The following is a 26,804-nucleotide window of genomic DNA, read 5'->3' as shown; positions in this document are numbered from 1 at the left end:
CATTGGTAAATATTATTACTTAAAATCAATCAAATCACGTTTTGAAACAATTCACAAGCCTACTTTAGTTCGACCAAAGGCGGTGTAGTCTAAACATGCCTACCTCTGTTTTTAATAGGAACTTGAACCCTAACAAGAGATAATACGATACTATAAACCAATGGCGTTGAGCCAAAAATTTGTGATGCCAACAAATAAAGGTGATATTTTAATTTTCTTTGACAAGTGGTTGCATACGCCTGGTCCGAAATAACGGTCACGGTGTGACAAATTTAGACATACTGATCGCATATCAAACTTGAAAAATGATATGGTTGTAAGATCTTATCTACCTATATATATATATATATATAATTATATATTGGCCAAGAACATTAATCTCTTCATTTTTATCAATTGTTATATTACTAGCTACAAGAAGCTCAAGTTTTTATTTTCCTAAGACACCGTTTACCTGGTTGTTAAAAAAAAAATTTAAATTTTTTTTTTTTATTATCAAATAAAATATTTTTTTATTTTTACTTTATCTGTATTTGTCAAAGGTGTAGGTTGAGGATCTATCGAGACATGCAAAATAACTCGTTGAAAATTGATGAATAAATCATTTTTGTTAAATTTTAATGTTTTTTTTTTCTTCGTAAATATTTTAGCACAACCAAACACTAAAAAAAATTTAAATCCAGTAAAACGAAAACGGAGCCTAAAGCAGTATAGTTAGCTGAAGCTTTTACGCTATAGCAATATAGTTAGCTCACACTTTATGCTGAACGCCTATGCATGCCAAAAGCAAAAATTTCAATCAAAAGTTAAAGAAATATATAAAAAGGGTTTTATTTTTATTTTTATTTTATTTGGTATTTCAACCCTTTCGGTAGCAGAGTGGCATAGAGCAACCTGCAGCAATTACTTAGAAAGAATATATGCATGGCATTGACTTAATAATACATTAAATTGCAATAAAATAAGAGCATTTGTAGCAGCATTCATAGTGTCCTGCAGGCATGATTTAAACATTCCGGAGGATTATGCTCGAGTGGAGCCTCCAAAAAGGAAAGTACAAATGGATGTAACAATGGGAAGCACCAGATTTATCCAGCAATAAAAAAATGATGTTCCCGATAAATTACGGTTCATCCTTTCCGGAGTAGTAATGGCGGAAAACACTAGAGAAGTCCTTGGCTCCATGACCGTCGTTACAGAGCTCTGTGAATCTGGAAAGAGAAATGATGTTCATAAGCATTTTCATGTCCACAAATGTTGTTCTACCAGTAACTCTCTTTTCTTGTTGCATAATGGGGGCAAGTTTCATTGCAACCCAAACTGAGTAAGCTTAAATGGTCAAGGGAAAATCATTTGGCATCAGAAATTCTTCAAAAGAATAGAAGATCTTGAACTGAATGCTTTTTACTAGCCTCAATCTATTATATTGAAGCATTAAATGTCTGGTTAATTTTGATGTTACACAATAGGATGAAAGAAGCTTTGATGTGACTATGACTTTCTCAAGCGGAGAGGTCTCTGTAGAAAACACTAAGCCAAAATAGTTAGGTTTGTATGGCCGCTATTATTTCCATGTTAAGTCTAATTTTATAAACCATCCATCTTAAGTTCAATTTGACTGATGAACTCACCACAGGAACTTGAACTAGTTATGGGGGCGAAATAACTTACATCTCTTCTGCTTGAGATGTCAATGGGCAATGAAGACCGACCTCTTTTGCTGATGCTGCAGCGAGGTTTAAATCCTTAACCTGCATTATACGTAAAATTAAAAATTAAAAAAATAAATAATTAAATAACTATGCATGTTCATGATCAGAATAAACCAAAGAACTAAAGTAAACAAATCTTATATTCTCAAGCAAGTTACGTACTAATCACGGCAAAAAAATCAAATGTGAAGTAAATGATGGTATGCAAACACCAAAGAAAAATGGTCCAATGCAAAAAGCACATTGTCCCAAACCTACCTAACCTTAAGTTGAGTTGATGCCGTGTTTCCAATCAAAAAGAAACCGATGAGATTTTTAGAATCCTACAGGCCCTACTACATAATTTTCAGGGGATTCTTCCAACAAATCAATATTAGAAAATGTATTGAGTAAACAATGAGCATAAGCATCTATTTTAAAAGCCATGATAAGGACCTCAATATCATGCATAAAAGTCAAGGATGGTACACCGAGCAGGAATCACACGTTTTGCCACTATACATTACAGCTCTGAGCAATATTGCACAAAATCTGTAAAAGGATGTCTAATTGATGGATGATTTGTGAATGAAGGTTGCAGTGTCCTAACGGTATCGGTCTCTTACCTCCCAAAGGAAGGTCAGGGGTTCAAGTCTCTGAAGAGACTTGTGTGTGTGAGTACCAATTAGGAAAAAAGAAAAAAAAAGGTTGCAATGTCTTACAGAAAAAAGAGCAGAGCAGCAAATTTTAAGCTGAGATTGGTTGTGCAACAAAGGAAAGAGGATCGGAAAAGAGGAAACACCAATTCTTTGTGCAACAAAGAAAACAGGAAACACCAATCTTAATAGACTATTTGGCCCATAATAGATTATCGCTTACATTTCTTCATATCTTTGTGCTACCTGGTGTATCAGGCAGCTCTTCAATGGAATAAGTTGGGTAGGTAATCACTTAATTTATTATGCATCACCTGTTCGTTTTAGTAACAAAAGACATAACATTTTAATTGATTTTTTGAAGTTAGTGACTCAAATCCTGTAGCAATACATGAAAAGGATCGAAAACAATGAGAAGCTGTAGCCTGCCCTCAAGCAGCAGTGTAAACATACAATAAAAGTTTTATTGTACCCTTGTTCTTTTTTTTTTTTTCCAACTTTCGAAAAAAAAAAAAAAAAAAGGAAAAAAAAAAAGAAGAAAGAGTACAATATAGCATGATATTCTTTTTTTTTTTTTATAAGTAAGATTTTATTGAAAATGCACGACGGAAGAGCGGAACCCAAACAAACACAAGGGCCAAAAGGCGCCTTAAACCTTCAAAGAGGACAAAAAAAATAAATAATCTCCTCAATAAATCTATAATCTCTCACTGAGACCCAACAAAAGAGAGTGGAAATGATATAGAACTTAAGCATTGAAATAGGTTTCTCTTTTCCCTCAAAGTATCTCCGATTTCTCTCGAGCCAAATGCACCACCAAATACAAAGAGACATAGACTTCCAGGCATCCTGCATGATAGCCCCAACAGAGACACCTCTCTAAGCCTCAATCAACCCTCTGGAGGAACAAGGCATAAACCAATAGACACCAAATAAACCAAGCATCAAATCCCAACAGTCTCTGGCTAAGCTGCAATGCAAAAGAAGGTGATCAATTGTCTCCTCATCGCACAAGCACATATAACATCGATTGATCACCACCTGATTCTTCCTCCTCAAATTATCCTGGATTAAAATCTTACCCAGGACGGAAGTCCAAGCAAAGAAGGCTACCTTAAGGGGAGCCTTAGAACGCCAACGAGACTTCAAAGGGCCTCCGGCGCCGACCAAAAGACACTTAAAAAAGGACCTAACCTTGAAACGGCCCTGAGAGTTAGGAACCCAAAACCAACAATCCGATTCCCCACCAGTGATCACCTGGCGATACAGAACCTCCAAAAAAACGAGTAACGTCTTTAATCTCCTAGTCCTAAAAGTGCCTCCTAAACTGAACATCCCAAGTCAGTCTCCCGTTATCAAGGTGATAACAGTCAACCACCATGGCCTGTCTGTGAGAAGCAATCCTATAAAGCCATGGAAAAGCGAGGGCAAGGGGAGTCTCCCCACATCAAAGATCCTCCCAAAATCTGATCCCCCTGCCATCCTTGATCCGAAAACGAACATGCTTGCAAAAAACATCCCACCCCCTCCAAATGAAAGACCAAACCCCCACCCCCCTAGGACCACGCACCTAAAGAGAGCACCGCCCACCACTGCTCTCCCCAAACTTACTCGCAATAACTCTCCTCCAAAGCCAATGCCTTTCAATCCCAAACCTCCAAAGCCATTTACCAAGGAGAGCCTTATTGAATGGCAATAACCTCCTAATCCCTAAGCCTCCACTCCAAATTGGATAGCACACATGATCCCACCGAACCAGATGATACATCTCGAAGGGGCTCCCAAAGGCAACCTTAAGTAAGAAATGGGAAAAGAATCGGAGCGACATCCAAAAATCTGAGCAAACATCTCGATCTCAGGAACATCCCCCACAGGCACAAGAACACTCTTACCAATATTCACCTTAAGCCTAGAGACAACTTGGAACCAAATCAAGACACATCTCAAATATCTCAGTTGGGACGCATCTGCATCACAAAGCACTCAAGTATCATTCGCAAACATCAAGTGGGATATCTTCAGTTGACTAGCAACATCCCTACCCACCCGAAAACCTCTCAAAAATTCCAACTCCACCGCCCTCTTCAACAATTTGCTAAGAGCCTCCATCACAAAAAGGAACAAGAAGGGAGAAAGCAGATCACCTTGTCTCAAACCCCTCAAACAAGAGAAAAAACCCGTCGGGGTTCCATTCACAAAGACAGAGAAACGAGCACTAAAAATACAAAAAAGAATCCATCTCCTCCAACGCCCACCAGACCCCATTCTCTCCAATAAGTAGAGGAGGAAGCTCCAACTCACATGGTTATAAGCCTTCTCAATATCCAGTTTGCATAAAACACCCGGAACCCCACTACTCAAACGGGGAGTCCACACGTTCACTTGCAATAAGAACGGAATCCAAAATTTGACGACCTCCCACAAAGGCATTCTTAGAGTCAAAAATGATGCCATCCATAACCTTTCTCAACCTAGTGGCCAAGACTTTAGCAATCAACTTATAAAAACAACCCACTAAACTGATAGGGCGAAAATCCCTAACATCCATCGCCCTTCCCTTCTTCGGAATAAGAGCAATAAAAGTGGCATTCAAACTCTTCTCAAAAGAGCCCTGATCATAGAAGGTGTGAAAAGAGCCCATCACCTCCTCACGGACCACCTCCCAGCACTCCAAAAGAAATCTCATAGAAAAACCATCTAGACCTGGGGCCTTATCCCTATTACAACTCTTCAAAGCAAACAAAACTTCCTCCTCCAAAAATGGCTCTTCCAGAATAGAGCACTCTTCACTCAAAATAGAGTCAAAGTGAAGCCCTGCAAGCAAAGGCCGCCAACCAGCTGGTTCAATGAACCTCGAAAAGTAATCAGTAAAGCCCTTGCAAATCTCTTCCTCCTTGCAAAACATCACCCCATCCACCCAAATCCTCCCAATGTGATTGCCCCTTCTGTGAGCATTTGCAAGTCTATGAAAAAAAATTGTATTATTGTCGCCGTCCTTGAGCCACAGACCTCCACGAAATCTCCTCCATAACAGCAATCTCAGCAAACTCTGCCTGACATTCCACCCTCCTAAGCTTCAAGGGAACCGGCAAAAGGCCCTGACCCTCCATCCTATCGATATCAGCAATCTCAGAAAGATCCCGATTCTTCTTCCAAGTCAGATTTCCGAAAACCCCTTTGTTCCAAACTTTAAGATCATTCTTCAAAAGACGCAGCTTTCCGGCGAGAGAATGACTAGGAGTACCAACCACTCCTTACCCCACCCACCAGGATCGAACTCGCTCCAGAAAACCCCCAGCCCGAAGCCACATATTCTCAAATCTGAAAGGGGACCTTCTGCTCCACATCCCACCACAATCCAACATCAACAGAACAAGGTCAGACAAAGGGCGAGCCAAAGTGGCTTAAACAACATCAGAAAACTTCTCCTCCCAATCACTTGACAAAAGGAATCTGTCAAGTCGAGAGAGAGTAGGAGGAGAACTACCACTGGACCAAGTGTACGGACCACCCACCAAAGGCAAATCAAATAAACCATAAGCATCAATGAACTCTGAGAAGGACACCATGTCGGCCGTCCACCTGCCCCCTGACGACCTCTCAAAAGGAGAACGCACAACATTAAAAACCCCACCAATACACCAAGGCAACGACTATCTCCTAGGAATCTCCCCCAACTCCTCCCAGAGCAACCTAAGAATCCAACAAAGAGACCCACCAGTTATCCCACATAATCAGGATACCACCCGAAGAGCCAATCGAATCCAAAGCAAACCACCCCACAAATCTCCCTCCCCACAAGCTTCGAACAATCCCATCCGTCATCGAGGCAATCTTAGTTTCTTGCAGGCACACAACATGCCCACCCGCTTTCCGAATCACCGATTTCATCACTTTTCTTCTAGCCGGGTCGTTGAGACCCCGGACATTCCATGAAAGAATTTGTAGCTTCATAGGGAAATAGTAGAAAAAACAGTCTCTCCGCTCCTTCCACTAGCCCTCTCCTTGGACCCTTACTACTCCTTTCATAAGTAACAAAAGTCGTGGGGCTCGATACCTCCCTCTCCTCCCTCCTCACTGGGACACTCCCCCTACTTCCAATTCTTTCAACAAACCGAGAATTGAGAATATCAAGAAATAAACTTGTCGCTCCATCCGACCCTCAGAAGAGACACCCAAAAGGGAACCCACCTCAACTCCCTTTTCCCTTACCCAATCATCCTCCAATGCAGCCACACCTGCAACAGAGCCATTCCCATCCACTAAATCCCCTTTCGGTCTAACAACAGCCAAAGGGGTAATCAACTCTAAACCAAACTCACATCCGTTCCACAAAACCATACCCAGATCCTCATTAAAGAGGGAGCACGACTTATCCTCCCCAATCCCAACAGCCGACGAGGAAGGAGAATAGCAAGACTGCGGAGTCCCAAACACCTCTTCAGCCAAATGACCATTCTGCTCATTTTGAAGACCTTTGAAAGCAAGATGAGCCCGCAACTCATTCAAAAGCACTGCAGCAGTATCATTAATCAGAGCAATCTTCACATCACGTCCCACATAAACAGTAACACTCTCACCCTTACACTCAACAGAACGAGAGTGGCAAAACCCATCAACCTTACAGCCCCCATGCAAATCAACCCCCCACCACCCAATTCACCAACCCATCCTCAAAGGCCGACGAAAGGTTTTTGGATACAAAAATCAACCTGTCCGAGGACTTTCTCACCACCACCGAAGAAGGAGAAAGGGGAGCGGATGAAGAAGCCAAAGAAGAGAAACAATAATTAGAACCAGACTTAACCGGATCAAGACCGGCACAAGGAACCCACTTCTGTTTTTCTTTCCGAGTCCATCTTCGTCGAAAGTAAGGGAGAAGAAACCGCTTCTTAGACTTCAATCGATGACCCTGCAGTGGCTTCCTAGCTTGCCAACCAACTGTGGCAAGAGATGGAGCAAACGGTTGGGCCGATGGATCATCCAAGGATGCAAAAAGTGGTCCAAATCGGTTAGCCACTTGAATACCAGAACAAACAGGCCCAACTAATTCATGCTAAGCATCCTGCCCAACCACTCCGCCACAGCCCAAACCAAAAGGACCATCCGTGCTGATAATGGGATTTCTAAAGATGTTTATGACGGCATGAAAAACAAAGGAGGAAATCAAGGTAGTGATGGGTAAAAGGAGGAGAGGGACATGGGATTTATGGCACATCAGGGCACAGCAAGGATAACAAACTTACCATCAAAAGCATTCAGGATTCACACTGCAAAATATTATGACAAAATTTATGCTTGGTATTTTATGGCTGCAGCTAAACATTATGATCAGCAATCCTTATCACCATATGGGTAATTTGCTAAGGGCCGAAAGACAACTTATATTCAAATTATTATTGGTTGGAATGGATCTATATTCTTAACGCTACTAAATAACTTTGAATATATTTTCCCATGGCTATATGATCAACAACCTGGCAGATTGACACTGATTGAATCCTGAACACCTGGTTAATCATTGGGAGGAAGCTCAAAAGTTTTTGCAGAGCACCATATGTCCATTATGTCAAAGAATATTAGCAGAAAAATATTATATCACAACAGATTAGACCACATACCATGAGTTTAGATGCAAACCCACCATCATAATTCCTGGAAGAGGGCACTCCATCCATCACTCCAGGCACTGGATTGTAAGTATCACTGTTGTGTATATTGTGTATCACCTTGCCATTAGGAACAACGGAAATTTTCCAAAAAGCAAACATCTAACAAAAAATTGGACAGTAAACCTATGATACACGTAAATAAATTTTTACCTTCGGGCAAAAAAAAAAAAAGAAAGGAAAAGAAAAGAAAGAAATAAAAAACTAGCAAATATTAACAAACATTTTTAGATTCTATATTGTTGAAGTTCCAGACAACCGCTGAGATTATATCCCTTTGCAAAACCATTTTACTACTTTGTTAATTGAGTTTGTTTAATTGAAAAAGGGATGATTTCCTTTACGTTTTTACTAAGAAAGATCCTTGTTAAATCAGTGCAAGATGATCAGGTCCATGCTCTCAACATGAAAGGTAAAAACTCAATATGGCAATATATGGTTATTGAAACAACATGAATCATTCAAGGAGGAAGGTAACTTTGCAAAATATAATATGTGTGTGTGTGTATTCTATATGTTTGTCCAAGGTAATAGCATGTGGTTTGAGTGATGTTGCTATATGTTTGTCCAAGGTAATAGCATGCAGTTTGAGTGATGTTGTGGCCCTACATAGAGCAGTATGATGAAACGAGATTCATATAGCCAACTCTAGTTTCCAAATGGTTGGAAAAAGGCTTTCTTGAGTTCGGTTCAGTATATGGTTGTCCTAAAGGAGAAAACAGGGGCACGTGCATCTTTTTTTAATTTCATACAGTGTTCATTACATCTTTGAGCCATTTGAATCTGCTGACAAATGATCTCCTAGGGAACTACAAAATTCAAAACTAAGAAGTAAAGCGGTGGTACATATGGAATTGAATGTAATTAATTACTCAGCACACGCAGCAAAACAAGCATCATTAGGACTTCACATGTCTACTAATCACTTTCGTAGTGTTATAATTAAAAGCTGAAGGAGTTTGTAGTACAAAAAAAAGTTTTCATTTTCATTCTCATTTTAGATTCTTTCTAAATTTTCCCTGTTCCTTTTTCCAGGTTCTGCCAAATATTACTGATCAAAAAAAAAAAAAGTTCTGTCAAACATAATATTCAACGGAGAAATGGATTATGATGTAGTTTTTCTTTCATTTAATATACTCTCTACATTCAGAAGAAATAAGTCACCCAATCAAGGTTCAAAAATAGGTATTAATGCTTTGCAGTTTTTAATCAGGGAAGATGTTATTACTTAATACTTATATAAACTTTTGATTCATCAAAAATTTATTTTGAATTGTTTAAAAATAGCCGCTTAACCATTCAACTTTTAAATTCTTAAGATGGTTCTTAAGATTGGGATTCTACAGGCAGTCGCAGAGGCAGACCCTTCCTTTTACTGCTATTCTTAGGAAGCTATCCTTGTTTAAAATGGAGTTGTTAATTTCAGTAAGATACCAATATAGGACTAAATACCTACTCCAAGAGCGAGCACTTGAAGAATTGAATATCTTTGCTAGGGTACCGGCTGCAATTCCCAAAGACTGTCCAAGAGCAAAGGCTTCTGACACCCCAAGCATGTTAACAGCCATCGCCAAATTGTTGCATATCTTTGCTGCCTAAATAACAAAGTCACGCAAGTCTATTCAACAAACTTAGAATATGATAGGCCAAATATTAAGCAAAATTTTGATGATGGACAAAAGAAGTATTAATACAAATGCACCTAGGAATCATATACACGCAAAATAATATATATGCTATATGATGATTAGAAGGGAAAAAATCTCCATAAAGGAGTTTAAAAGCACATTATATCATTTCTTTGCAACTATTCCTTTTCCAATCTATAAAATTTAATTAGAATATCTATCTACTATATTTTGAGAGAATTTATTTATATTTGTTTTAAGAACCGTGAATAGGTAACTATCACGTAAGCTAGGAAGCACGGACACTCCAAAATGGGCGAAGAATCCGGTCCGACACGTGTCGGGCACGGACACGTCGGACACGCCCCGACACGTGTCGGACACGCCAAAAAACGTGTCTGGAATTTTTTTATTTTTTTTAATTTTCGGACACAGCTCGGACACGGCACGGACACGGCTCAGACAGCTCGGACACGGCTCGGACACGGCTCAGACAAGGCTCGGACACACTTTTCTGGAATTTTTTTTTTTTTTTTTTTTAAATTTTTAATGCTGATATGTTAATTTTTTTAAAAAAAAAAAAATTTTTAATGCTGATATGTTCTATTTTTTGTTTTGTACTACCCTAAAGATGCTGATATATATATATATACTAACCTAAAGATGCCACAATTCTCCGTGTCCGTGTCCTAAAGATGCTGATATATATATATATATACTAACATATCAGTGATACATATATATATATTCCAACCTAAACATATCAGTGTTTTTTTTTTAAAATTATTAATGCTGATATATATATATATATATATATATACACTATTCGCCGTGTCCGTGTCCTAATTTTTTTGGATTTGCCGTGTCGCCGTGTCCGTGTCGTGTCGTATCCGTGTCTTGTATCCGTGTCCGTGCTTCTTAGCACGTAAGATAAAGATCCAAATATAATTAATTTAAGGTATTTCTATTGTCAGGTTTAGCTGAAATTTATAGGTTAGATTCATTTGAGTTCAGTTATCTGTGGCTCATTTACATGAAGCACTCAGATCGCAAGAGTGACTGAAGGAGAAATAACCAAATAATAACCAAGACAAACCCGTGGAATTAGTAATGATAACACAAAGATATCTCGATCCCTTCTTAAAAATCCAGGACACCTTTCCTTCTTCCCAATCTAACCAATTAATCCCTCCACAGAGCAGTATAAATCCCGAGTTCTGATTTATGTTATATATGAATCATATTGATTATTGTATAAAATGTAGCATCATGAACATCTATCAACATCTACATTTGTGTTCTTTTTCTCCAGCTGTTCCAAATGGAAATGTCAGCATTTTATCAACATTTAGGAGGAGAAATGCAACATATTGCTCTATAAGCATTAAACAAGACTAATCTATAGAATTATTTAAACACAAAATACCCCACAATATAAAATAGCAAAGTTAGAAGAATGTAAAAGAACATACTGAACCATTTCCAGCTCCACCACAATAAATTGTGTTTTTGCCCATTGCAAGGAATAGGGGTTTCGAAGCCTGATAAGCTTCCTCTGAGCCACCAACCTGGATGACACACCATCTCTTGTTTATTAGTTCAAAGCAACAAAAATAATAACATAACATAGAAGTAATTTTTCCTCTAAAGCCATCCATACACCAATTCATTGTTATGATTTATCAAACAACCTTTATAATGCACTATACCTGAAATCATGCAAACCAGAGCACATAACTTGCCTATTAATGATGAACCGTTAGGTCCGTTGCAAGAAAAAATGGTGCCAATGCAAGAAAAAAGTTATGATTGATGGACAAGTTTCGTATCATGCAATTAGGATCTAATAGCATTCACAGAATTTAATCCGAACCCAATAACAGATGGGTCAGGTTAGGGCTAGACAGCTTTGAACCTCCCATTGACAATTTTTGGTTTATGTAAGTAACACCTTTACAAGGCCATATGGTAGTGATCTTAGGCTTAGTGTAATATAGAGAAGGCTAGTTGATTGATGAGTAAATGAGTAAACTTTTATGAGATGCAATATGCAGCTTTTGCAGTCACAAGCTTAATTTAATCAACTGAAGCCATGGTTTTGAATTTAATATGTCTGCATGACTGGCCGAAATCAAGACAAAAAGACACATTTAAATTCCCCAGTTTCCACCAACACATTTCTTTTTATACTATAACTCTTGATGGTCCAAAAATAAAATATTGTTTGATCTAATGCGGGTCCTCTGAAAAGAATATCAATATGAAGGACACTGTAACTTTGAGACTGACAGTTTTGTGAATTAAACTGCATAATTGGAGTGTCTTAAAGTTGACTTCTGAATTCTCAATTTTTTTCTTGAATGTATGCGTAGATATGAAAATTTGGAGTCAATTCCACATATTTACAAGTCTAAATAGATTAGATAATGTAAACAAGTTTGACGCATTGTGTTTTTACGCTATGTTTTGTAATATAAAATTTTACATGGAACCTACGCCACACAACCAATTTGGACTCTGCGTGGGTGCATGAACACATGGGCGAGCATGTATCAACTACTGGATTCTTTACATTTAAAGTAGATACCTAAATGATTAATTAAAAAAAAAAAGAAGAAAAAAGATAAATTATGTGACATATGATGACAGCATTTACTGTTCAATAATGGTAAATGTCAAGGTTAGCAACCAAGTACCTTAAAATAATTAAATTTAAGCTGTTAGAAAGGATAAGAACACTTCTGGTGCAAGGCCTTCATGAATGGGCCATTCATGCAGACATATAATTATCAAGGAGGTGCACCAGGGTTATTAGGATCAGGTCCTGCATGGATCAATTATAGGGTCCATAAGATCAGACTTTAGGATTGGATCAAGGATGGTAAGTTCCTACAAAATGTATGAAAAATAACAACACAAACTATATTTATAAGTAAAGAAGTTTTAAAATAGGTAGAGAACAAGTTTAAAACACATACACACACAAAGAAGGAGATAGAAATGCATATTCCTTTCACACCCAAAAGATCATAATCACATCAGCAATACTTAATTTATTTAGTTATCAGGTCAAAAGTAAACTTATACCATGAAAGTAAGTGTTCCAGCCTCTGCAGCAAGAACACCTCCAGATACAGGGGCATCCAACATGGCAGGCGTCTCCCAGCAATCTACATAAAACATGATTGTTTGTTAAGATGCTAAGAATTTAGAAGTTTGCAACATATCCTAGTTGTCATTGCATAATCACAATAAAATTATATCTGCACCTTGAGAGGATCATGCATGGTAATCTCACCCATACACAACAAAATGTTGTCCACTCATTGCTAATTCTAAGCACAATATTTAAATAACACCTTCAAAGCAAGTAGAAGGGCCACATATAATGCCTGATATGTAGGATTAACCATCTACAACTGACTTCTAGATCATTTTAAATTGGACCAGTGCCCTTTATTGATCGCCACAACCTAAGTGACGGAGTTTTGTAACAGTGGCCACATGTATGGCAATGATGTGTTTATGTGTGTGTTGGTGAAAGCCTCAACGAGAGGTTCTAAAACTTCAACAGAGTTCCAAAATTATGAAATTTTGTTTCCTTCTCTAGTAAAATCAAAGCATATAAGGTATATGCTTTTGTTAACGCTATAGAGCATATGAAACTTGTTACGCCATATTGTTAATACTCTATCAGTTACCGTTGAACAGGGGCAGTATGGTCATCCATGTAATTTTTGGGGTAACTGTAACAGGAAAACATACATACTTTCATTTATCCTCTTCAAATAGTAACCACCATTTAATGTCAAATTAGAATATTTTAATTTAGTTCTTCATTCTTAGTGAGGAAGTCAGAATTTTACTCTAATGGGGGACCATTTGATTCATCAAAATGAAAATATGCATCCGCGTATACAAATCCACAAATAGTCACAACTATTTCACTAGCATCTGTGAAAAATAGCCCGAATTTATGTTATTTGAGGGTTAATATTGGATTTTCAGGTCATGGATTTGAGTTTAAATGAATGAACTGAAATGATTTTAGGATTTTTATTATATTTTAAGTTGGAGGCTCAAAACAACAATTAGATAAAGATTAAAGACATTTTTGAAATATTTAAGGGGCAATTTTGAAATACTTAATTAGACAAAATTACATTAAAAAGAAATTGAGTGAGGGCATATGCCCCCACTGAGCCAAAGTTTGCTCCATCCTCGTTCCTCTAAATCTTTTTAATCTCTCTTTTATCTTTTCCTTCAATTTTGTTTTTTTTGCTTTTCTCATCTTATGCAGTATCAAGTTTAGCTTCATGTAGCAACTAGCAAGTACATCCAAGCAACTTGCGAAAAAAACTCATATGGTTAGCCTGTTCGAGAGAAATAATATTCCATGTGAAAGGGAAAGTTTTATGCATGGTACGAAATTTTGAAATATTTCCCTCAAAAGTCAATAAAATTGCAAGGCTTCTATACTTCAGGAAAGTGGAACAAGCCCTCCAATTAATTTGACACCTTGTCGTTTTTATCAGATCCCACTGAAACAGAACTCATGTAAACACATTAAGACTCGTGAAAAGTCAACAATTTAGTCATAAGAATATTAACAATACACATGAATTAATATCCATTAAGTAAAAATAATAAGTTAACAGCCATTTTGCTTCTTAGTTTTACCTTTCTTTTCTCTTAAAGTACACCTAGATACAGCAGCAGAAAGCTTTCTTGATGTTTGAGGATCAACTGTGGATGAATCTATAAATAACCATGGTCTTAGCAGATTCCCACCACGGAGAAAACCGTTTGGTCCGCTGTAAACATCCAATACCTACACACACACATACACAAAGAAGGGGAAAAAAGGGTTCATATTGGCATCTATTGAAAGACCGGAGGAAAAGCAAAAAATATAAAGGAAAAAGGAAATTTTATAAGCAAGAATAATGAGGAAATATATAGGGTTAATTACACTGACACCCCCTCAGGTTTGGCCAAATATTACATTGAAACACCTTTCGAAAATTACTATCACTCACATTACGTTTGGCCCGTTTTTCACTCACACCCCAAAAGTTACTTTTCAGATGTGTCAGACAACTCAGACCACTCTCTATATGTAAAAAGATATTGTTACCCCTTTGACTTTTGTTGACTTACTATTTGATGTGTTGAATGACATTTCTACCCCATTGGACCCATGTTAAGCGACCAATATACCCATTGGAATATGCGTGTGTGTGTGTGTAATTTTACAAGTAATTGAACAAAATTCAAAAAATAGATATATAAAATCCAAAAAATAGACAAATAAAACCCAAAAAATAGATCACTTAATTATTCACACACAAAAAATCTTCATATACACACTAATTTTTTTTTTCTTGGGTATACACACACTAATTCTTCATATATATATACACACACACACACACACACTAATTCTTCATATATTTCTATCCCAAAAAATATACACACACACTAATTCTTCATATATTTCTATCCCAAAAAATATACACACACTAATTCCTAATATATATATATATAAATACACAGTAGTAAACACATAGATATATATAGCACTACAGAACTCAAGCTTTGGAGATAGGGTTGTTTTAGATTAAAAGGCATTATAAAAATGAGGGTAAGAATGTCTAAGGGGGTGTCATTTCACACCCATTTTGACGGTGTCAGTGATGGAAAAATGTTTTGGGGTGTGAGTGATAGTAATTTTCGAAAGGTATTTCAATGTGATATTTGGTCATACCTAAGGAGGTGTCGGTGAAATTAACCCAAATATATAAGGTTAAGACATATTCGAATCATCCGAGAGATCTAGTACCAGCTTACTGTAATTAAGCCGGCGTGAAAGCAGACATCACAAAAGCAGTTTCAAAAATACCCTAAGGGCAACACTAGCTTGAGCCAAAATTTGAAAATCCATTACAACCAACTGTTTTTATCAACATCTTGAATTTGCGATGCAAGCACATTGCAGCGGAGACTATGGAGATGTCAGACCTAAAGAAGAAACCAAATAAGAGCAAGTGTATTTTATTTCTGGAATTTGGCACAACTCAACCAAAATCAACAAAAACTCATTTTAACTAACTAGGTTCGGCCATATGAATCGTATGTTGCCATTCTGCTCTATTTAAGGCCATAATGACAGTTAAGCCACACCCTATCACATCTTTTCTTACTATCTCAACTCAAAAGGTTTGGATATAAGGGAATATGCCTAATTTACAAAGAGAAAAACAGCAATTGAATCTCAAACTCACATGGCTTGATGAAGGTAACATTGTGATTACCACATCACTTATTTCTGCAACTTCAAAAGGTGATTCTTTTGTTGTAATTCCCTTGTCTGAGAACATCTCCATAACATTATGGTTTCTGAGAGGAAGGGGGGAAAACAAAGATGAGACTCATACTTAAGACAGAAAAGCACAAGGGAAATTTTAATAAACAAGATAAAACAAATTAATATTACTACCGAGGAGTGTACCCTAGTGGCATCTACTATCTCCTCTACCTTCTTAAGTGGAAAGTTGAGGTTCAAGTCAAAAGTGGGTGTATGAGTTACTTGCCAAGGTAAAAAGAAACAAATTAATATTATAAAAAAAAAGGACTTTCAGTGAAACAAAATACATGCCCAATTCCCTCCACATATACCATCATCTACTTTTAATATTGGCTTGAACATGGGCTCATATTTCTAATATATTATATATTCACATAGCACAAACAGCAAAATAATTAAATGAACATGGGCTCATGTTTCTAATATATTATATATTCACATAGCACAAATAGCAAAATAATTAAATGCAACAAAACTATTACTAAGAAGATGTATGTGCTATCACTGCAAGAAAAAAGAGTAAAGTACATTACACGTCATGAATAGCAACTCTGTATCCTGCCTTAATCAAATTATTAGCCATTCGCGATCCCATATTTCCTAGCCCTACGAATCCGACATTCTGCAATACACCAATGGAATGATAAGTATCAACATAATGAGTATGAATGTGCCTAAATGAGAACACCCACAAAAGAAGAGCACCCAATTCCAACAACTTCAACTAATTTATAAAGTCTGATTCATTCAAAAACAAAATAAAAAATCAAATCAAATCAAATCAAACTAAGGAGGAAAGAAAAAAAAAATAGAAGATAGATACAGCCCCATCAGTTTCCTCACATACCCATTAGGGAATTGGGGATTTGGATCACTTCTACGACAGGAAAAAATAGAAGTAAGTCACAGTTTTCAGAAACCATTTGAAATTTGGAAAACAGGGTTTCGTCATCTGGATTTTGAGAACCCAGATCATCAAAATTTATTAGTTAAAATAATATCGGTTCATATACACTCCAGTGATCAAAACAAAGAACAATAAGAAGACCAAGAAAAGCTTACTTCAAATAGAGATGGAACGTTAGATGAAGATAATCTACGGATTGAAGATGATGGGAGGTAGATGAATCTGGATTTGCATTTGGATATAGATAGTAGTGATCTCAGTCTCCAAGTCGCCATCTTTAGCCCTCTTTGGTTGTCGACACACTGCTTGAACGTGTCATGATACAGCATCCATTATTAAAGCCAAAGAAGCTTTTCTACTTGTCTGCTCTCGTCTTTCTTTTCTGAAATTATCTGTTTCATTTGTTATCTGAAATAAATACTTTAAAAAAAAAAAAATCCTATTTTTATATAATTTTTTTAAAATAAAAAAAATTACCGTCAAGCCTTACTTTTCTCAAAAAAAAAAAATAATAATAATAATAGTAAAAATAATTATAATAAATAAATCTTCCATGTATATCATTACTACACGTATATATCCTTACAAAATTATAAATCTTCCATGTATATCAAACTTATATATTACACATGCATATATCCTTACAAATTAGATATAAAATGTGAATAAAAAGAAAAAATATATTAACTTTTTTATAAAATAATTATATTTTTTTGTGCTAAAATCGTATATTATACACAAGAGTCTGTTTAATAAATTTGGTCTTTAAGGCACGAGGACTTTGCTCTTGGTTTTCAATTCTGTTTAATAAATTTGGTTTAATTCACGAGGGCTTGGCTCAGGAATGAGTGAGCGAGTCACGTATTATGAAATATTATGCAAATAATGCAAAAGCACATTATGGTATAATAAAGTTTGGTGAATAATCAGTCTTTGATTAGATTGATAAAAAGAAGATGGTGTGGCTTGTCATAGCTTTCTTGGTCCAAAGAAGAAAGACGTACACCTGTCTAAGGCGAGTTCTAACCACCAAATCAATTCAACTTGATTGCAACCTTGAAATTGGTGAAAATTATTTTAAAATAAATTTACCATTTTACGAACAAAACATATCATTGTCATTCACAAACTAGTCTGGGTAAAAATAATGATAACATAATTTCCTAGCTTTACAATTAGCTTCTCATCTATAGTTTTAATGGCGAACCGGCCTATAATATGGATGAGAAACACTGTGAACCAATTGCTAAAGATGAAGAGATGAAAGGCCAAATATATATATATAATATATATAAAGTGATTAACAACACTCATAGTTATTTTTATTCGAGATATCCAACTATTAACTACTTCATTAACAAGCTGATTAATTTCAGGCTGAGCAATGCAGTTCAAGCAAGTCTATGTGATTCATTGTAGACGATAATAAGCCGTCCCTTTGTCATCTGAATTATATTCTAAATAATCTCATTGCCCATCACGTTTTGGTCACAATCTGAGGTTTATTTTCATATTTGATGAAAAAATCAAAACAATATGTTATTCACTATAATTAACCTTAAATCACAACCTCATGGAACAAACAAAACATTTCCAATAAAAACAATAAAACACCAATAAACAAAGAAACTAAAAACATTTCCAAGAAAGAAACTAATTTTTTAAACTGAATTAGGATTGATGTTTTCGTGATGATGATTGGATGGGTATGGGGATGGTGCTGAGGATAAAACAATCTTCTTAAAAAAAGGCTCCTCAGTCAGTTCTCGAGGCATATGGGTGAGAGCATATTTCAAAGAGTGAACTCAGTGACCAAAGCTCTCCCCATGTGAGACAGTCATTACAAAAAGGAGAAAATGACCTCCCACATGGGAAGAGCTTTGGTTCTCTGTCAGATCCAGATTATTTCACACTTTACATTTTTATCAAGAGAGTCAATGGTGTTTTTATACACTATCATCCTCTTTCTCTCTCTATCTGGTTTGCCTGAGTTCCATTTCTCTCAATCTACCTCGAATTCCATCATGTTGCAAGATATACCTCGCCATTTGTTACTTTATTACTATGATTTTGAACCCACCTGAATATCAAGTACCTACAACCGGAATTGCCAAAACTCCTCCAATTATCCATCACTCTGTTTCTGTCAATTTGCAAAATGATTTGTCCCTCACAAGTCCTAGCCCTAATTTATCCTACATTACTAGGATTTTGTTTTAGTCCAGTTTGGTTGGAGAGAAATGGGAGAAAAAGAGACCGAAATGATTGGATGAAAATGGTATATTGTGTTTTGTATAATATTTTGGAAGGAAAAGGAAGAGAACAAATGGATTTGGAAGGATACAAAATAGGCAAATATAGTGATCGAATATAATCCAACAAAAAAAAAAAATTGATCCGCATGATCCAATAATATGACAAATAGACTGTAAGGAGGGGTTTTCTCGTTCATAATATAATACCAGGTGCACAGTCACCTTGACGATGGAGATGATAATTAATTTGTTCTTTTGATTGCAAATTACTTACATGATGATAAAAAATTCTTGCAAACTAATGTTGAAGGAATGTCAAATGAGCATGACCTGTTTCTGCTGATGTATGGACATGAATTTTGCAACCATGCACTAGGACAAACACATTTAAGTTGTCAATGTGCTTATTGCTGAGCCGGGACAATCCAAAGCGAACGAAGACTCGTCTTCAAGTACCACCTATGAATTACTCCATTAATTGGAGTAATGCTGTTATCTTCCAAATTGAAAAAACCCAAATCATGAGTTTCTTCATTGAATCGAGTAGCAGGAGAAGTGAAGTAAATACAATTCTTCTTCAACCCGGGGAAATCACAGGCAGAGACAGAGATAGACTCATTAAGACCAATAAACAATGCCCTGTCGCCTAAGCTTGGCAAGAGTACCCACTCCTTTCTAACAAAGTATAGCTTATACACATAAAAGAAAATGGTCTCCATGTCTTCATGACGATCATTATTTGGATAATCGTAGTACCTAACAAGTATCAACAACTCCCCCAAAGACTCCACTAAATACTGATACAGGAGAGCCGGACCATACATTGTGGTGGGTTGTTTCCGAGGAGGCAAATGAGAAATGATGATATTATTCTTTGGAGAGGCAGGGTTGCCGAGATCCCAAGCTTCTACAAAATCATGAGAGGTGGGCAAGGCATAAAATTTTTGGTCCTTGCTGAAATACATGAGATCTTCGTAAGATTCAGCTGCTCCATCTAAGGCCGTCCATGCTGTGTCCCCAATTCTGCAGAAGGCGAGTTTACTTTTCTGGTAACCATGAATGACCATCACAGTGCAATGATCAGAAGACCAAGTGATGTTTTCATGAAGATGGAGATGATGATGATTGGACGGGAATGGGGACGGGGACGGGGACGGGGATGAGGATAAAGCAATCTTCTTAAAGAAATGCGTCTGACCGAGATCTTGAGAAGATAATGGTGAGAAGTGATTCCAAATGGTGAATTCTGTAATAATGGATGGTGATGAAAACTGTGTGTCGTCATTAGAGTGGTCATTAGGATGATGACTGGGATAACGTCTGCTTGAGATGATACAAGGTAGGGTATGGATAGGTGGGAGCTGGGAGGTAAGGGAGATAAGAGTGGATGAAAGGGTTGAAAAGATAGAGAGAGCAATTGCGAGGGTGGATAAAGGCGAGCCAGCCACGAGACGAACCGAAGCAGATGGCCTCATGGGAGGGAAGTAGTTCCCTCTGCCATGGAAGCATAAGATTCGTCTTCATCTTCACCAGTTTGTTCTCTATAAATTAAAGTTTAAGAAGTACTGGTGGTAATCCAACTCATCGTCGGGTAACACCCCGTTCCCTCGTCCTTTTCTGGCAACAGGCCCAGGTACAGCAGGGAGCATCAGCCACGGTCCTGATTGAAGAAGGGATCCTCCTCCTGCCTCCTCTTTGTCAACTGCTGCTACACCAGAGGAGAAATAAAAAGAAGAAGAAGAAAAATAATATTGTTGGATCAACGAAAAGGTTGGAACTTTTTGCAAGACACTGACTGATCGGATGGGAGAGACCAAACCACCACTACCAACACCACCACTACCAACACCACCACCATATGTGGAGTGGTGAAATCCGGCGGCCGGATTGGAGCGATTGCAGCATATTCTTTTTAGCATGGACCGGCGGCAATGCAGCACTCGATCGCCAAAACTACTCCAATTAGCCATCTCTCTTCTCATATGCTGCGATTTAAAAATTATTCGGCCCATTCCCAATCCTAAATGGCTAAATGACATAGATATAGAATAAGGTGGGCTACAAGTCTCCCATTTGAAAGTGTTATATATATATATATATCCAAAAATAAAAATATAACAAATTTTATTTGGTGATATTTATCTCTTTTTTTATTTTTTGTCAAGACTTCCCGTTTGAAAGTTTTACATATATATATACACACCCATTAGAAAAAGGCACTTACTATACACGTGCTAAATGCTTAACAACTTTTGTTTCCATATATATTTTTTTAAGCCTGTAACAATAAATCTTATAAAAAAATTGTAACTCTTTTTATATTAATTAATAAATATTTTTTTTATACTAATAAATAAATATTGAAATATTTTGAAATTGATAAATAAATAAATACTGAAATATTTTGAAATTGATAAAGTAGATAATTTGGGGTAGAGTTTTATAAAAATTATTTTATTTTCTGTAAAAATATTCATAATAAATAGAGAAATACAAGTTATATGTAATAGAGTTTTATAGAAAATAAAATAGTTAATTTGTGATAGAGTTTTACAGAAATTATTTTATTTTGTTTAAATACATTCTTGTCTAATTATATTTTATTTTATTAAAAAACTCATAATAAAAAGATAAGTATAGATACTTAAACTCTTTGCACATTTAATAAATAAATATTGAAACTCTTTGTACATTTAATAATAGTATAGATAAAAACTCTTTTTCTATCAATTAATAAATATTTTTTTATATAAATAAATAAATACTGAAACTCTTTCGCAATGCTTCTCTGAATTTCCCTCTGAAATTTTGAATTTCTATAATTCTCAATTTTTTGTACAATTCTTCCTTCCTCCATATCTCTATTTATAGACCTCTTGGATTAATAGTATGATGACATAGGTCCTCTCCTAATAATGACATAATCATAATTGGGTCAGGCTGGTTATATTGTGATAATTATTTATAAAAAATAACTATTCTTTTTATATCAATTAATAAATATTTTACTGTGATTGATTTTATTAGGTAATTTTTAGAGTTTTATAGAAATTATTTTTATAAAAACCTAATTAATTAGTGATAAAGTTTAGGTAATTTGTGTTAGAATTTAATAGAAACTCTTTTAAAAACTATTTTTAAATCAATTAATAAATATTTTTTATATTAATAATTTTTGTCTAATTAGATTTTCTTTTTTTAAAGAACTCATAATAAAAAGATAAATAGGTAACTTGTGTTAGAGTTTTATATAATTTTTTTTAAAACCTCTTTTTATATCAATTAATAAATAATTTTATATTAATATTACTTATCTAATTAGATTTCCTTTTATTAAAAAAACTTATAATAAATTGATTAATAGCTAATTTGTGATAGAGTTTTATAAAAACTCTTTAAATATATCTTTGTCTAGCGTGATAGAGTTTTACTGAAAATAAAATAGGTAATTTCTAATAGTGTTTTATATAAATTATTTTATTTTCTTTAAATACATCATTGTCTCATTAGATTTCATTTTATTAAGAAACTCATAATAAAATATAATTTGTGATACAATTTTAGAAAAAATATTTTGTTTTATTTTATATAGCAACTAAAAAATATTTTTTATATTAATAGTTCTTGTCTAATTAGATTCTCTTTTATTAAAAAACTCATAATAAATAAATAAATAGGTAATTTGTGTTAGAATTTAATATCAACTCTTTTAAAAACTCTTTTTATATCAATTAATTAATATTTTTTATATTAATATTTTTTGTCTAATTAGATTTACACTCTTTTTATATGAATTAATAAATATTTTAATATATTAATAATTATTTTCTAATTAGATTACCTTTTATTTAAAAAAAAAATTGTAATAAAAGGTAATTTGTGGTAGAGCTTTAAGAATTTTTTTTTTATATCAATTAAAAATATTTTTTATATTAATAGTTCTTATTTAATTAGATTTTCTTTTATTAAAAAACTCATATTAAATAAATAAATATGTAATTTGTGATAGAGTTTAATAGAAACTCTTTTAAAACTCTTTTTATATCAATTAAAAAATATTTTTTAAATTAATAATTCTTGTCTAATTAGATTTCCATGTATTAAAAAACTCAATACAAATAGATAAATAGGTAATTTGTGTTAGAGTTTTATAAAATTTTTTTAAAAATCTCTTTTTATATCAATTAATAAATAATTTTTTATATTAATAGTACTTATTTAATTAGATTTTATTTTATTAAAAAAACTCATAATAAATAGATTAATAGGTAATTTATGTTAGAGTTTTATAAAAACTCTTTAAATATATCTTTGTCCAGTGTGATAGAGTTTTATTAAAAATAAATAGGTAATTTGTGATAATGTTTTATAGAAATTATTTTATTTTCTTTAAATAAATCCTTGTCTCATTAGATTTCATTTTATTAATAAACTCCTAATAAAAGCTAATTTGTGGTAGAGTTCTAATTTGTGGTAGAGTTTAAGAAAAATTATTTGATTTTATTTTATATATCAATTAATAAATATTTTATATATTAATAGTTCTTGTCTAATTAGATTTTTTTATATTAAAAAACTCATAATAAATAAATAAATAAATAGGTAATTTGTGTTTTAGTTTAATAGAAACTCTTTTAAAAACTCTTTTTATATCAATTAATAAATATTTTTTTATTAATAATTTTTTTCTAATTAGATTTAAACTCTTTTTATATGAATTAATAAATATTTTAAATATTAATAATTATTGCCTAATTAGATTACCTTTTGTTAAAAAAATCTCATAACAGCTTCGCACTTATTGTGATAGAAGTCGAACTTATGAACATCAAATCCCGGAGTCCAATGACGATGTATATAATTTTCTCCTTCCTCGTTGTCGTCCAACCTTCTACATACAAACCTGCAAAGCAGCAAAAGATCCCCAGAGGATTCAACTAAATAATTCTTCTGAGAATACTTGTATTTAGAAACCTCAAATTTGTGTTGAAGCTTCCCAGGACAAAATTCAGGACAATCGAACACTTGATTTTGGGGACAAGAAGGATCTCTGAGGTCCCAAGCTTCAATGCTAGTAGAATCATATTTCAAGGCATAAAATCGTTGATCCTTGCCGAAATATATAATATCAGAATAATGATGGAGCGAACCGTTCAAGGCGGTCCACCTATGGTTGCCAGGTTTGCAGAAGGCAATACTATCAAACAAGCTGATAATGGCCATTATAGTGCAGTCATTTTCGAGAGATGAAGATGAAGAAGATGATGGAAAGAAATAACAGGGGATTGATGGGGCTGATGACATAACAAGCTTTTGTACGGAAAAACAACTGAGGCGAACAGGGTGCTTCCACTCATCCTCTAGGACCTCCGTGACGAGACTACGCCGGGAAGAGGAAGGGAGATCATATTTGAAGGAGATGCAAACAGCGCCAATAGAGGGGAGGGTTTCGACGGAAGGGAGGGGAATGTAGGGGAGATTAGGAGAGTCTATTAAGGGGTTGTAGAGATATGTGTGGCCATTGAGTGGGTGATTAAAGGCCAGCCAGCCATGAGAAGAGCCCACACACAATGCGTCGTCTGGTGTAACGAGGTCCCTCTGCCATGGTATCATAAGATTCTTCCGAACCCTAAATTGATTCTGTTCCGAAAGGCTGAAGAAATGAAAATTGTCCTCGCTGTTTGACTCATCGACAACAGCAGCCCTGGGTGGTAGCAAAAGCAATGGTGCTGAAGATGGTGATGGTCGACTTACAGGTGGAGGAGAACAAGAAGAACAACCGGGGATCCGCGGAAAGGTTCCAGCTTTCTTTATGCCGCCGCCGCCGCCACAACCTCGGGTTCTGAAGTTGCGAAAGCTAGCCGGATTGGAAGAATTGCACCATGTTGTTTTTACGGTAGATTGGTGGCAATACAGCAGACGATCGCCAATACTCCTCCAATTAACCATTTCTCTCTCTCTCTCTCTGATAGGTGCCACTATACGTGACCTAAAGTCAACTATTAACGTTTAAGCCGAGGATCCTAATAGATATCTTTGGCCAGCAGCTACGCAAGAGATCAAAACGATTTGGATTAGAATCCTAAGCGGAGAAAAATCAAATTTCTAATTTCTATGTATCTTTCAATTTGATTTTTCTTACCCTTTACATATAAAATTATTTGACTTTTTTTTTCAGGAGCAAAAAATGGGCCGACATCAAATGCTGCATAATGAGCTAGAACTCAAGCCCAAAACAAAAATCAGTGTGTCCAATGCCGGCTCAATTTAATTTGGAACCTTAGGCAAAAAATAATAAGGGATTTTTTTAACATTATAAATAAAATTAGTTACAATTCAAAAATAAAATATACAAATACAAATATACACAAATTTATAATTACAAAAGTTAAAAAAAAAAAAAAAAAAAAAAAAAAAAAAAAAAAAAAACCATTGAACCTTTTAGAAAACCCAAATCCAATATTTCTACAAAATTTTTAATAGAATAAAAATGCGTTCATAACACACTATAAACTTGTAATGAGAATGGGAGGGAAAGACTTGTTGAAAAGAAGAAGATAAAACATAAATATATATATATATGAAAAGTTTTCATGCCATTTTTCCAAACAAAATCGTTAAATAGATATTTAATATTTTAATATTGGTGTAACTTATCCAAAAATATTTTTAGTGCTAGCGTAAAAAAAAGTGAAACAGAGAGAGAAAGAAAGATTTTTGGGCCTAATATTAAATTTTTTTATATTGGTTAGGATTTATTGTAAAACGTGAATAAGAGTAGAAAAGAAAGGGAAAAAAAGTCATATAAGAATGTAAATATTTGGGGCCAATATTAAATTTATGTATCAATTAGAATTTAACAGAACGAGGAAGGAGTGATAAAAAAGAAAAAAAGAAGTTATTTTAGGATATAAATATTTGGGGCTAATATAAAATAGGAATGAATGAAGAGAGAGAAAAGAAAAAAAAGAAGTTATTTTAGGATATAAATATTTGAGGCCTAATATAAAATCGAAATGAGTGGGGAGAGAAAAAAAAAAATTTATTTTAGGATATAAATCTTTAACGCCTAATATAAAATTTTTATATTTATTAGAGTTTAACAATATTAGAGAATAATTATAGTATAACTTTATATAAGAAAATTTTAAGGCTCGAGCCGCCCTGACTGTGTCGTAGGTGTAGTAGGTGGTAGTTGGGTAATGGCTGTGGTGATTCGATATGTTGTGTGATTTGTGCGGGGTGGTTTGGTGAAGAAAGAGTTTGATTGGTACGGTTCGAAGAACGAGTTGGAGAGGTTCCATTCTCTGACAATTGTCTCAGCAAAGGGGCACTTCAATGGAGAATTATTTGACATTCCTACTCATTGTTGTTTGAACTCAACCAAACCTTATGGCCGCCTAATTTTTATCCAATTATTTCAACCCAAGTTCAAATATTTGAGTCTGAGTGCATGCGTTGGCTGAAGGTTTTACCAACTCATTCATATTGTAACTTGTAATTTTAAGAGGTAAAAGTGTGAGGTTGCCAGGATACATTTGAGGGGAATGGTTATTTTTGGTACCAAACTTTCTTAAAATTTCAGTTTTTAACTCATATTACTTTATTATAAAAATTATAAATTAATTAAA

General features: G+C 34.8%; 1 protein-coding gene across 2 annotated transcripts; it reads right to left on the bottom strand.

Moving 5' to 3' along the window:
- Window positions 1-930: 930 nt before the first annotated feature.
- LOC132312239 (probable 3-hydroxyisobutyrate dehydrogenase, mitochondrial) lies at window positions 931-17,316 on the bottom strand. Of its 2 annotated transcripts, none has more exons than XM_059810527.1 (10): window positions 17,074-17,315; window positions 16,545-16,633; window positions 15,929-16,043; window positions 14,325-14,475; window positions 12,732-12,814; window positions 11,117-11,212; window positions 9,469-9,611; window positions 7,969-8,053; window positions 1,672-1,751; window positions 931-1,211 (listed from the first exon to the last, which is right to left on the bottom strand). In XM_059810527.1, the coding sequence occupies exons 1-10, from the start codon at window positions 17,245-17,247 to the stop codon at window positions 1,124-1,126; spliced, it is 1,104 nt and encodes a 367-aa protein (XP_059666510.1). In that variant the 5' UTR covers window positions 17,248-17,315; the 3' UTR covers window positions 931-1,123. The 2 variants fall into 2 exon arrangements, with proteins under 2 accessions (XP_059666510.1, XP_059666520.1); XM_059810537.1 differs by lacking the exon at window positions 931-1,211 and adding an exon at window positions 1,219-1,518 and having other exon boundaries at window positions 17,074-17,316.
- Between the last annotated feature and the right edge of the window lie 9,488 nt (window positions 17,317-26,804).

Source organism: Cornus florida, unplaced genomic scaffold (assembly GCF_030987335.1).
Source record: "Cornus florida cultivar Cherokee Brave unplaced genomic scaffold, ASM3098733v1 CherokeeBrave_3.0.0_Hap2_Chr01, whole genome shotgun sequence".
Classification (NCBI taxonomy): Eukaryota; Viridiplantae; Streptophyta; class Magnoliopsida; order Cornales; family Cornaceae; genus Cornus; species Cornus florida.
The sequence above is the reverse complement of the archived record's forward strand: the minus strand, read 5'-3'. Positions and strand labels throughout refer to the sequence as shown.

Excerpts from the sequence above, each read along its gene's own strand:
- LOC132312239 (XM_059810527.1), bottom strand. The coding sequence starts at position 17,247 with ATGCTGTATCATGACACGTTCAAGCAGTGTGTCGACAACCAAAGAGGG. Across the intron at positions 16,044-16,544 it reads AGAGTTGCTATTCATGACGT|AAACCATAATGTTATGGAGA; the intron begins GTAATGTACTTT and ends CCTTCCTCTCAG. Across the intron at positions 14,476-15,928 it reads TGTTACCTTCATCAAGCCAT|GTATTGGATGTTTACAGCGG; the intron begins GTGAGTTTGAGA and ends GTGTGTGTGTAG.